At 60.1% G+C, this 13240-nt stretch overlaps 1 protein-coding gene across 1 annotated transcript in view; it reads left to right on the top strand.

The window, feature by feature from the left end:
• The window catches only part of SHANK3 (SH3 and multiple ankyrin repeat domains 3), a 47616-nt gene extending 41087 nt beyond the window's left edge, over window positions 1–6529 (top strand). Inside the window, exon 22 of the mRNA XM_059404432.1 lies at window positions 5929–6529. Coding sequence (XP_059260415.1) covers window positions 5929–6526 — 598 coding nt within the window. The 3' untranslated portion in view covers window positions 6527–6529. The remainder of the gene's footprint in view (window positions 1–5928) is intronic.
• Window positions 6530–13240: the final 6711 nt, after the last annotated feature.

The following is a 13240-nucleotide window of genomic DNA, read 5'->3' as shown; positions in this document are numbered from 1 at the left end:
ACGGCGTCACCTTGAAGCACAGAGCTCAGGCCTGCAGCATAGCAGGCTCTCACTGTGTGTGCTCAGCCAGGCCCTTTGTGGGAAATAAGAGTGCCAGGTGCTAGGGGCACCCCAGGGGTGTGGTCGTTTGGGCGTCCGACTCTTGGCTTCAGCTCAGGGCATGATCTCAGGGCTGTGGGATCGGGCCCTGTGTCAGACGCCGCATTCGGTGGGGGGTCTGCCGGAGGTTCTCCCAGGGCCCCTTTCCCTGCCCTCTCTCTCTCTCTCAATAAATAAACTTCAAGAAAAGAGTGCCAGCTGCTGCCCTAGAAGACGACAGGGCCCATGTTTCACCTCTGCAGCAGCTCTGCTGGAGGGACAGCAGTAAACTCTCCATCTTACAGGCGTGAGAACGAAGCGTGTGAGCAAGTCTGCTGCAGCCAGGAGGTGGTGGTGTGTACCTGGCCCTAAGCCTGAGTCTCTGTTCACCGTAGTCTGGAGCCTCTGTTGTGAAAGCCCTTCTGGTGACAGCGGTAGTCCCTTTGCACACGTGTTCATTTGTTAGACTGACACCTTAACGGGTCACGTGTATCCCGGACAGCATGCGTTCTCTGAAATCACTGATGCCCGAGTCCCCACAGTGCCACTGGATCAGTCCCGCCTCCTGGGCCATCCTTCTGCCCTGCCTTCCCCTTTCCACGCCCCCCTGCACTCCTTTCTGCTCCCGCTCACACTTCTTTTCTCCCTCGGTGCCCCCTCCTGCCCTCAGACCTGGGTGAAACCACAGCCCTGGGGAGCGGGCCCCACTGCCCACCCTTCGCTTCTGGCTCCCGGCTGGGGGCCGAGCAGGGGATGCTGTGGCCACGTGGAGTCTGTGTGGCTGGTGGGGGCCCTGGCGTCTTCCTCTCGCTGCTCTTGCTCTGCAGTCGGCTATGGCCAGAATCTAGCACTCACCTCTCGTTTCATGCTGAACTGCTAGTGACACTGTCTCTTAGAGGGGTGTTCAAAGTGTGGAAATCCTGACATCTGGTCCTGACATCCTTCTTCCCAGGACCATTCCTGGCAGAGGCCCCCGAGTAATATCCTTGGCCACCTGGGGGGTCACACCTCTGAGCCTTGGTCCCCGGGTTTCCCTGATTTCAGCTCCAGGCCTGTCCCTCTCTTCACCCAGTGGGCATCCCAGGACAGTAAACACCCCTTCCGCTCACTTCCCCACTGACAGCCCCGATGCAGTTTAGTCCCAAGACATTTCTGCAGCCCTGGATCTTCTTGGCAGCTCAAGCTGCCCTGTGTGCCACAGACTGGAAGCTCAGGAACTTGAAATGATTGGCTCTTCTGTACTGGGGCCATCTTTCCAGGTAGAAGGTCCAGGACCTCTGGCTTTCTGGAACATCAATCCCAGACTATCCACCGGCTTGATGCTTCCAGCTTCACGTCTAGCTCTGGTTATAAACAGAACCTCCATCTTCTCAGAGCCCCACCATGGTCTTTGAGGCCCACACGTGCACCCAACTCCGTTTGTCTTCCACACTGCACGGGTGGATTGGAATCCCGCATGTGGTCTGAAGTCCCTGGTGGCTCCGAGCTCCACAGGGACACCAAGTTCTGCGGTCTCAGTTTTACATCCGTCTGCCCCCACATCGAGTTTTACTGGAAGACATTCCTGGAGACATAGCTTTGCAAATATGAAGTCAGAGGGTGTATGTCCTGCACACATCTTTGCCCTTTGATGTGCTCTGTGCTGTGGCCTCTCAGCTGTCAGGTCTCAGACAGTCACTAATAAGGGTCACACTCTCCCATCACGGGGTAGGAACCTCGCTCTGGTGACCTTCTGTGGGCCCCGTTTTTCTGCCACAATTGGCAGGGATCTGGATCCAACCCGGTGTGACGGCCGGTGGTAAAGGCCTGCTGGGCTTCTCCCGGGACCTGGTGGACACTGTTGCATGACAGGCGGGGCACTGGGGCCAGGATCGGCTTTGTCCTCATGGCTCCCACGCACGCGGGTCCCTTCCTTCAAGAGCCCTGAACCCTGCTGGGAGGGCAGGAAGGGCTCTCGGATGAGGGGACGCAGAGACACCGGGAGTGTGCTGAGGTCGCAGCTGTGAGTGGATGTGGGCGGTGAGAAGGCGCCAGGCTGGAGAGGGGGCGCCTCGGAGCCTGCAAGTCTGTGTCTAGTTGTGCTGCTGTTGAGCACCCTCTCCCCGGGCAGGGCTCCCAGACCACAGAAGTCCCCAGACCCAGACCTGCCCTGCGTTGAGTGCAGCAGCAGAAGGCCGGAGCCAGATGCCAGGACCAGAGCTTGGCTTTTTCTCGTCTGTTGGTACCCGTGGGCCAACAGGTAGTTAAGCCTGGGAGAGATATGTCAAATGATTTTTGTTGGATGGCGTTTTTTTCAGTATAAGTTGTGTTCCTGGTTTTGTGCTAAGGACTAGGAGTCAAGGAGAACCGTTAGGAAATGAGCTGAGCGGTCCTGAGCGAGACCCTCAGATGAGTGGACCCTTCGGTGGCTGAGGGGTGGGAGTGGGGATGAGGACCTGGGGCAAAGCTAGGAGCCTTCCAGGTGAAAAGAAGGAGGAGCTGATGGTGGCTCCCGGGTCCCTGATGTGGGGAGGACTGGGTGAAGGGAGAGCGTGTTTGGTCCCCGTGGAGAAGTGGCGCTCAGAGGTTAGCTGGGCCTCTCATGGAGCCACAGCTAACAGGGGAATGCACCACCCCGCCCAGAGGAAAGTGGGGAACAAAAGGAGAATCCGCAAAACCTGTCTAGGAAAGAAGGGGTGGAAGAAAGGTCAGCAGGGGGTCCTGGTGCTCCTTTGGTAACTACAGGGGTGTGTGTGGGCGGGGGGCAAGGCCAGACCTCAGTGGCTGAAGAGTCATGAGGCAGTGAGACAGTACCACATTCAGATGTTGGTGGAAGAGGTGCCCGGGGCACGGAGCCTTGCCGAGCCATCTGGAGGAGGCTGCTGGCAGCATTCAGGGGTGCCTGGTGAGGTACCGGTTGTTAGAGGGTGGGCAGCCCAGAAGCCCTCTGGGAGGCTGGTGGGTGCTGTGATGTGACCATGCCATGGTTGGGCCTGGCTGGGGGTGTGTGTGTGGTGTGATCAGACAGCTGAGAGCAGTGATGGACAGTGATGGGTGTGCAGAAGGGCATGGAAACTTGGCTATGGACACTGCTGGAATTCCTGTCCAGGGGATGATGTGGGCTGTTCCCTGTTCCCCAAAAGGAAGGGGAGGAGGAGCAGACACTGGGGCCATGGGGACCCCTCGGCCACGCCCTGCTGTGTCCGGGGGCCTTGGGAGCGCCCAGACTTCCTTAGGCTCTTCTTCTAGGTGTCCTCCCACGTCCAGCGTGCCAGGGTACCTTTGGGACTGGCCGTCTCTCTCCACTCCCAGCCTGGTGGACCAGGGCACCTCCTGGCAAGGGCTCATCTTCTTGCCCCCAGCACCTCTCCTCAGGAGGTCTTCGTGGGTGCTACTAGAGCCAGCTGCCCCCTCCGCCAGGCAGGAAGGCTCCAGCACTGGCCAGAAAGGCCTCCTGGAACCCAGACTCTGCTCTGGGCTCAGGCCAAGTCTCTCCGTTGCACTACCCAGCACCCACCCTGTTCTCTGCCTTCCCAGCTAGGCTGTGGTCCTGCCAACTTGTCAGTATGCTTCTGTCGACCCTTGGCTCCAGGCACACCCACATGGTTCCACTGAAACCCAGCCCTTGGGACAGGGCTAGGCAGGGTTCCCTCCTGAGATGCAGGGCTTTGGGCTGGGGTCACTGTGAGGGCTCTAGTGGGGCTATCCTGGGCACCATTCCCTCAGCATCTTACCCAGCACTGCCCCCCACCTGCACCTCCAGCAATCACCACCACCTGGGCACCCACCACCTGCTGCAACATCTCCCTGGCAATCCTCCCCTTCCCCTACTTTGCCCCAAAGCCTAGGTGGTACCAGGGAGGACAGGTGTGGTGGGAGTAGGGAGGGTTTCTTCTGGTTGGTGTCTGTCCCCTGAGAGCACCCCAGGTGTCCTTAGGAGCCCCTCTCCACTGGGGGTCGTGTGTGTGGGAGGCCTGGTCTAGAGGCTCTGCTGTGGGTCTGAGTGATGGGAGGAGGCAGGGGACGGAGGCTGGGGAGAGAAGCCAGTGGGAGGTGAGGGAGTTGGAAATTGGAATCGAGGATGAGTGGGAGATGGAGCTGGATCTCCAGGGAGAGGCTGACCTTGCGCAGGTGTGAGAGGAAAAGACAAAGCCCACATGAAGGGGAGGAAGGGTGCTGAGGGTGCCCTGAGCCCTATGGGACTGGCACCAGTCAGGATTGCACAAAGGTGGGAGAGCCCAGAGGAGGGTCCTGCGGCTGGCTTAGGCAGGGGCAGGGAGAGGGAGGTGGGACGGCAGCCAGCGAGAGGCCGGTCAGACCGCAGACAGTGGACGGGAACAGGAAGCATTGCCTCACAGTGGTCCAAGTAAAGCCAGTGGATGGGCACCGCTCTGATCTGCCCGTCATAAACTCCAAAATAGGTCCCACAGGTAGACCAGGGATCCATCCAGACCCGCCCAGGTCTGGCCTGCAGTTCCCTTTCCGGAGTGGCTCCAGGGTGCCTTCCTCCCACCACACCTGAGTCCCTCCTCCCGTGGGTGTCTGGCCAGGGAGCCCTGCACCTGGCTGGCACACTGTAGCTGTGACTGGGGGCCATGTGCCTGCCTTGCGGCCCTGGCTGCTAACACTCTCTCTCATTGCTCTCTCCTGCCCATCTGCATGTGGCTGCTCTGTCTAGCTGCGCGGTGGTCCCGAGCGCCGGCTGTGTAAGTGAGCATGCCCATCCCATGCCTCTCACTGTCCGTGCGCTGTCCCGGGCGCCCTGCTCTCCGCTTTGCTCCGCTTCGTGGGGCTTCTGTCCCACGGACAGCCCCCTCCCCGGACTTCCCCGGGCGCAACTGGGGCGGAGAACGGAAAGGAAGGGGGAGGGACGAGGGAGCGGGACTCTCGGTCCCGTCAGCTGATGTTGGGTAGGGAAGCGCTGTGTGTGTGTGTGTGTGTGTGTGTGTGTGTGTGTGTGTGTCTGCACATACGTGCGTCTCTCACAAGCAGTCCACTGCCATTCCTGCCACACTGCTGCATGTCTGTGACACGTGTGGGTGTTCCTGCGGCTGCAGTGTGCTGTCCTGTGCAGGGAGGCCGCGTGTCATGGGTGTGTCGCTGCCTCACACCTGTCCTGCACACGCGGCTGCTCTGCGTGGGCATGAACGCTGCCTGGTGTCTGTTTCTGACTCATGGGCTCGGTCAGTCTGTGCCACCAGCAGTCGTCATCACGACTCAGCCATCCCTGAAGCCCGCCCAGGTTCCTCTGGGTTTCCTCAGGGGCACAGAGCTGTGTGTGGGAGTGGTGAGGGGTAGTGCCACAGTCGTCCCCTCCAGGGCACGGGTGGATGGGGCAGTGCCCAGGGCCAGTGTGGGAGGCTGTCAGGGTTGGGGCGGTCTTCCCTTTGCCGCGAAAGGCTGCCTTTCCTCCGCTGGGCTGCGAAGGGGGATTGGTTTTACTCTATATCCCATTCAATCTAGTCCCCTTCTCCCCCAGCAGGGCCCTGGCTCTGACCCTGGGGGCCAGACAGAATGGCCGTCGTAATCCTCGGATCCCACCTCTTTTCCGGTGGCCCTAAGGCTACCGAGCCCCAAGCTCCGCCCCCAGCGTCCTCCTGGCCGCGGGCCGCGCCCCGCTCCGTCTGCCCCCCGCGTCACCTGGCGCCCACCCCGAGCCCCGCCCCAGGCCCCGCCCCTAGGCCCCCCCACCCCCACCCGAGCGGCCTCCCGCGCTCCCCTCCGCCTGCCCTCGCGTCTCCTGGTGCCCACCCAGCCCCCAGCCCCAAGCTCCGCCCCCAGCGTCCTCCGGGCCGCGAGCCGCGCCCCCTCCGCCTGCCCCCGCGTCTCCTGGCGCCCTTCACCTGGCCTTGACCCCCTCTCCCTCCGCAGGCTCTTCAGCAGCCTCGGTGAGCTGAGCACCATCTCAGCGCAGCGCAGCCCCGGGGGCCCGGGCGGCGGGGCCTCCTACCCGGTGCGGCCCGGCGGCCGCTACCCCGTGGCGCGCCGCGCCCCGAGCCCAGTGAAGCCCGCGTCGCTGGAGCGGGTGGAGGGGCTGGGGGCGGGCGCGGGGGGCGCGGGGCGGCCCTTCGGCCTCACACCTCCCACCATCCTCAAGTCGTCCAGCCTCTCCATCCCGCACGAGCCGAAGGAGGTGCGTTTTGTGGTGCGCAGCGTGAGCGCACGCAGCCGCTCGCCCTCGCCGTCGCCGCTGCCCTCGCCAGCGCCCGGCCCCGGCCCCGGCCCCGGGGCCCCCGGCCCGCGCCGGCCCTTCCAACAAAAGCCGCTGCAGCTCTGGAGCAAGTTCGACGTGGGCGACTGGCTGGAGAGCATCCACCTGGGCGAGCACCGCGACCGCTTCGAGGACCACGAAATCGAGGGCGCGCACCTGCCGGCGCTCACCAAGGACGACTTCGTGGAGCTGGGCGTCACGCGCGTGGGCCACCGCATGAACATCGAGCGCGCGCTCAGGCAGCTGGACGGCAGCTGACGCCCCCTCCCCACGCCCCAGCCGCGCCCTGCCGGCAGGGCCCCCCACCCCGACCCCCGGGCCGCGGGCTCGGCCCGCCCCCCACAACGGCGCCCGGGCCAGGAATGTTGCATGAATCGTCCTGTTTGCTGTTGCTCGGAGACTTGCCCTGTACATTGCTTAGTGCCCTCCCCGGCCGGCGAGTCCCACCCAGCACACGGTCAGGAAGGGCGAGGGCCAGGGGGGCTGGAGCGGGAGAGGGTTGGGGGTGGGGTGCTCCGGCCTGACCATCTCCCGCACAGCTTCTGGTGGCTACTTTCCCAGAGGGGGGGACCTAGTCCAGCATGCGAGGTCAGGACACACCTTGGTGACTCGGGGGGAGGGGGGAGACTTGGGGTTCTCGGTTGGGGGCCTAGGAGCCCCCCTGTTTTGCATATTTTAATCCACCCTATATTTGGAACGAGAAAAGGAACAAATATCTCTGTCCTTAATAGCTTCCCTTCCCCCCCCTACAGCCCCCCACTGGTTCCGCTGCTGCTGCCCAGTCTTCCATCTCTGGCCCCTCACTGCCACTGCCACCCCACGTGGGGCGGGGGACGCTCCAGCTGGTCTGGGGTTGGCCAGGGTCCTAGTAGCCCACCCTGGGGCCCATGGCTTGGCCCTCTCCCATCGCTGAGCTATAGTGTGCCCCACCGACCCTTCAGGTGCTGCGAGGAGGGGCGGCAGGCAGCAGAGTCCTGCTGGGCACTAGCAAGGTCAGGTGACCTGGGTGACCATTGCCCTGGGGAGGGGCAGAGCCCTGGCATCCGCCCCCCAGCCAAGTCCCTCACGTGGCCCCTTCCCAGGAGGGGTCTAGCCTCCTCCCCACGCTGTTGGGCAACCACAGCAGAGAAGACTCCCTGCCTCAGACCCCAAAGTCTCCTGTTCCTGCCCTGTGTGTGTGCGCACATGAGCGAGCGTGTGAAGCTCTGGGTGCGGCTGAGTGCATGGGAGCCCTGGGTGTGCCTGATTGGAGCGCGGTCCCGGGGCTACTCCGGACCTGGGGGGGTCTCCAGCAGTGTGGGCGGGGTGCGCGTATGGGTGTGCGCCATGGAAGCACATCCCCACTTCCAAAGAAAGTCAGAGGCACCCTAGGACCTGCTGTTTGCCCAGCCTGTCCTTCCAGAGCCGCCTCCCTGGTGAAGCTCTGCTGCTGCGACAGGCTCCCAGGGGCCCTTGGAGGCAATGCCCCCCCCAACCTTGGGCTTCTGGGGGGATCATAGAGGACCCCTAGAGTCAGGCCACTGCAGGCCCTGGGGAGAGGCAAAGACCCCAGAGGACACCCCAGCCCCCCTTACTGTGACTCCTCACACTCAGCAATGATCTGTGGGGTGGGGGGGCCCTGGGACGTTTTTAAACCTAGGGTTTGGAGTCTGGATTAAGCTCCATCCACGTCACTCACAAGTTTCTGTTTATATTTCTAGCTTTTTTTAATAAAAAAAAAAAAAAACACAGAAAACTGAAGTTTTCACAGCCCAGGGGCCTGGCACGCCGGTCTGTGCCCGCCCGCCCCGCCCTGGCCCACCGGCCCCATTCCCTGGGCAGAGTCACACCCAGTAACCCCTTCACCAACAGACCAGGTCACACACACGGCAGCAGTCACTGTAACAGACTGCCACATACACACTCGGTCTCACACTCACCTGTGGGTTTTTGGTTCCGTTCAATTTGGGTTTTTAACTTTACAGGGTCAGTTCCGCTTCACCCTCCTTTTGTATGGAGTTCCATCCAGGGGATTTCACCCCTACTCCAGTCCTGAGGCCTCCTGACCCTGATGTTGTGATACACCCCACAGAGATCTATGTTTCTTATATTATTATTATTAATAATTATTATAATATTATTATGTAATAAATTTATAAGAAATGAAACTTTTTCAGTTGCCTGTTTGAGGAATTCTTAGGAGCACAAACTGCTGTTCCTTTGACGAATCTTGTCACAAGTATCCACGCCTGGGCGCTGGTAACTCTCAGACCTCCGACCCGGTGTCCTTGCCGGTCTCCATGGCCACACGCTCCGCTTCTCGTCTCATCTGGCACTGTTGCAGGACCCCAGCCTGGGCTTGGTCCTGGGAGGTTTCTCCGTCTGTTTACCAGCTCACCAAGGAGCTGGCCTGGGCTAGAAGTCCGGTTGTCTGTCCTCTGTGACCCCTGCTGCAACCCCTCCCCCGCCATGTCCCTTTGTTTCTGAATCCTGTGGCTCCTGTCTTTGAACCCTCTCTTGTCTGTCCCAGCTGTCCTGCCCCCATGGCTCCTGCTGTTGTTCAGGCTTTCCTTCTCCCCTCCGAGCTGACCGTCTCAGGAGCCTCCACCTGCCACCCCCCCCCAGCCCTGTGGCAAGTCTGCTGTGGCACATGGTGGGGAGTGCTCCGCCCACAGGAAGGGCAGAGGCATCTCAGCGGGTGGGAGGAGGAGTCACAGTGTGGCCAGTGGTGGGTGTTCTCCTGCAGAGTGGGCTCAGGAGGCCCCATGGGAGCTGAGGGAGGGCGGGCGCGGCTGCCCCCCCCCCCACCCCCGCAGAAGACACATCAGGCACCGGTCAGAAGGCGAGGGGGGGTGCGGATAGGACACGGTGATAAATGTGGACCTTGACTGGGGCTATTGCTGGGTCAGGCGTGGGGCCAGTGGGAGACACCACGGGAAAGTGTGAAGATCCCAGAGGGAGCAAAGTGGGTAGAAGAGGCATGAACTCCCGTGTCTTCACTGAGAAGACGTGGGGGCAGCAGAGGGGCTTTGAGGGTGTGAGCCAGGTCCGGACGGCCTGGGAGGGAGTGGGGAAGGGCCTGTGAGGCTTGGACCCTGAGAGATTTGCCATTTGTCTAGAAAGCCCCACAACTTCAAATTTCCAATTTTTTCAAATTTTTAAGTTTCACTTTCAAGTTAGAAACTGTGGTCATCTAACAAGAGGCCATGAAGGAAGTCAGGAATCTGGGATCTGGGCAAGGGGCTCTCAGTGTAGGGGTGGAGGCAGGACCCCGACTTGCTCTGGACCTAAGCCTCTGCTGGGGGTGGGGGCTGTTATCCTCAGAGCTGCACGCGGAGCCCTAAGTCGCTCTGGGGCTGGGTCCGAGCTTGGGGTAAGCACAGCTTCCGACAGAAGAAAGTAAGAGCAAGGGCAGAGGCAGCCTTCCGGGGACACGGCAACACCCACTCTGACTCCCAAGAGATTTGGGGGAGAAGATGAATATGCCCCTCCCCTCAGAAGGGGAGTCAGACCCTTCGTGCGTGCACACACATGCACACACCCCTTGAGAGAAGATGTGGCAGAGGAAAGTGTAGGTTCAGGGCTGGGGAGTTGCAGCCCCAAACACTTTGGGGCAAAGACATTCTCACTCAGGGCAAAGGTCTCCTCTTGGCCTCGGGATGTCCTTTTGGGGCCCCCAAGAAACTCACCAATGCTCTTCCTCAGGCCTGGAGCAGAGGCTGTAGCCCTAACCCTCCCTCACCCCAGCCACCCCTGTCCGAGGTCCTGTGGACAACTTGGGCTGGCTGGCTGGACACGGTGTCTGCTCTGCAGAGGACCTCTCTGGAGAGGGGTGAGGGATTAGTGTGAGGAAAGATGCGGTGGGAGTTGGACTAGTCCGGTGGGCGGGGGTAGGGTTTGGAAGTGAAGAGCAGGAAGTAGGCTGGGGTAAGCAGGAGGGCATATGGGGTGGGAATGGCAGAGGGCAGGGAGGGAGGTGGGGGGAGGGGCATGGGGTGGGGAACCCCTCATCCTGCTCCCTGTGATGGGAGCTTTGCCTGGGCCTGAGTCAAGCCCCTAGTAGCCCCTGGGACCGTACCCTCTGTCCCTATAGTCTTACTTGTCTGGCAATTTCCTACCTTTCTCGCTTGGGCTTTGGAACACTCGTATTTGAGACATTTGCTTCTTCCATTAGGGTCAAGGACAAAATTAAACCTGGGGGACCGTGTGCCTATCCTGTGGCCACAGGGACAGGTACTGTGACCAGCAGCCCTTTCTAGAACCAGAAGTGAGTGTTACTCTGTGGGGTCAGACAGTACTTGCCTTTTAGAAGCCAGGCATTGGGTCTTCCACTGCGTCATCGCGTGACCCCAAGTGTTTTGAAAAAACTAGGTGCTGTTTTCATCTTGAAACTTAAAATATTTTCTTTCTTTTTAAAATTTTTTTGACGATTTTGTTTATTTGAGAGAGAGCGAGAGAGAGAGAGCAAACACAAGCAGGGGAGCAGCAGAGGCAGAGGGAGAAGCAGGCTCCCCGCTGAGCAGGGAGAAGTGGTAAAAGCCGTGAGACCCCCCCAAGGGGAGGTTACTGAGGCCCAGTTACGTTCATGTAGGTGCAACCCAGCTTGCTGCTTGGCAGGAATGGGAACAACATACCAAAACTCGTAACCCCCCGGCCTTGCCTCTCCCTACCAAGCAAAGAGAAGATGTCCTGGCCCCGTGTTAGAAGGCAGAGGAGGGACAGGAAGGGGTTCCCCAAACAGAGAAGGCACTTGGAGACGGGAAGTCCCAGCAGGCCACTCCACGCCATCGGAACAATTTTGTTCAGGTGACTCCCTGGCAGGTGTCCCGATGGAGGAAGGTCTGCAGCGGCCGCAGGGTTACTCTCCAGACCTTAGCCCACAGATTTCACAGAGCAACAGGACTCGTAGAAGGACACTGCAGTGAGAGCCAAGGGCTCACATGCAGCCCAGAGGACATGCATGCCCCTAAGTGACAGCTACTGTAATTAGATCTCGTGCCGCCACCCAGCCTCAGTGGGAAAGACGAGGCCATGTCTGAGAGATTCCTGGAAGGCCCAAACAAGCCTCCCCTCATCCTGGCCTCTGCAGGCATTTCTAAGGGTTATGTCAGTCTCCACAGGGCCTGGAACACACAGCCCCGAGAGAGGTCACTGAGCAAACATGGACTGAGTGGCATCAGCACTGTCGGCACCCGGCACCCGGCACCCCATAACAGGCGAGGCAAGATCTTCTGGCCTAGAGGAGACATGGGGGCACTCATGGAGTATCATGGAGAGGAAATAAAAGGCCTGACAATGGAGTTGAAGAACTGCAAACACCTGGCCTGCAGGGCGGGAAGAGAAGACCCCTTGTCCCTAAGAGACCAGAGATGGAAACTCCAGATCTAGCAGAAGAGGTGAGAGCATCTCCCGACACTCAGGGGGAGGAGACAAAGCAGGAACACTCGGGGAGGGCACGGAGACCTCCTTACACTCAGATGGGAGAGGGAAGATTTCGCAATCCTCAAGTAGGGGAGATAAGACCTCAAGATCCCCAGGAAGGAGATAGAAACCTTCAGACAATCAGGGAGCTGGGATGAGATTGTCAGACATTTCCCGAGTAAAGGAGACCTTGTGATGTTCAGGTAGAGAAGATAAAAGCTCATGACTCTTAGGCAGGGAGGGAGACTGTACTCACGTAAGGGGCAGACGACTTCCAGCAGCCAGGTGGGGGCATGAGAATTCCTGGCACGTCAGTGTGGCTGAGGAAGCCTCCGTGCCCTCCCACAGGAGAGATGCAGCTCCTGGCCTTCAGGTAGGGGACAGACAATCTCCGCGTTCTCTGGTAGAGAAGAGGCCACAGAGTGACACTGAGGTGGTAGAGATGAGGCCTTTGGCCTTGAGATGGGAGAAAAGAGACACCCTCAGATTCAGGAAAAGGAGGTGGTAGTTCCTGGTGCCCAGGTAAAGACACACAAGACCCCATGAATGTTCAGTTGAGGAGGACGTGACCTCCTGAATGCTATGGGAGATGAGGCGGTATGACATTTGGTGCGAGAAGGTAGCAGAGGAATGAAGGCATCTGACAACCGGAAAACTCTGAACACTCAGGAAGAAGCTGCGAGGTGTCCTGACACGCAGGTAGGCGAGGGACCACCTTTCACTGCTCAGATGGTCTAGTGGAGAACCTACACTCGGGTGGGGGAGGGGACTTCCTCCCAGTCTTGAAGGAGGGGGGATCCTCGTGAGCTGCGGGTGTGTGAGGCGAGCGTTTGTCTTCCCCCGTGGGGGAGATGCTGCCTCTGAGGATCAGAGGAAGTGAAACCTCAGGGTACTCATGTGATGGTGATGAGAATTCCTGACCCTGAAGTGTAGGGACGCAGCGTGCTGCATGGAGGTCCCGGAGAGGAGACTTGGAGACACTCAGGCAGGAAACACCAGATCCTGCGACACTCAGCCATGAAGAGAAGGGTGAGCTTTGTAGTCCTGAATGAGAGAAATTCAAAGTGGCTCCTGGAAAATTGTGCTGATACCACGTACTTGGAACGTAGGGAAAGACAACCTGCCCCACGCAGTGTGAAGGATCGATTAATCTGGTGAGCCTGACACCCGTGACCCCTGACAGGCTCTGCCATCTCGACACAGGGGAACAGAGCCGCCCCCCAGCCCACGATCTGGAACAGGAACTGTGGTCACAGCTTGCCCAAGCGGGGCAGACCTTGCACGAAATTGGAACCTCAGATCCTCGGGGACCTTCGAAGGGTGACTAGGAGTGACGATGGTCTTGGCCTTGGGACAGAGGGTGGGGCTGGAAGGAGCCCCATGCCCCTTGGGGTGGGAAGGGGTCTTTCCCGAAAGCTGGGATCTTGTTTCAGCCTGGACCAGTTAAACTCAAGGGCTCCTGCCCGTCCTGACTCCTGGGGGGAGGGGAGCAGCCCGGCTGATTGGCCCGCAGGCCTCAGAGCTCTGTGAGGTCACTAGGCTTCCGGGCCAGGCTGGGGCAGGAGCGTGGTT

This window comes from Mustela nigripes, chromosome 6, assembly GCF_022355385.1.
Source record: "Mustela nigripes isolate SB6536 chromosome 6, MUSNIG.SB6536, whole genome shotgun sequence".
Classification (NCBI taxonomy): Eukaryota; Metazoa; Chordata; class Mammalia; order Carnivora; family Mustelidae; genus Mustela; species Mustela nigripes.
Note: the sequence above shows the minus strand (reverse complement) of the source record. Positions and strands in the feature narration are given on the sequence as shown.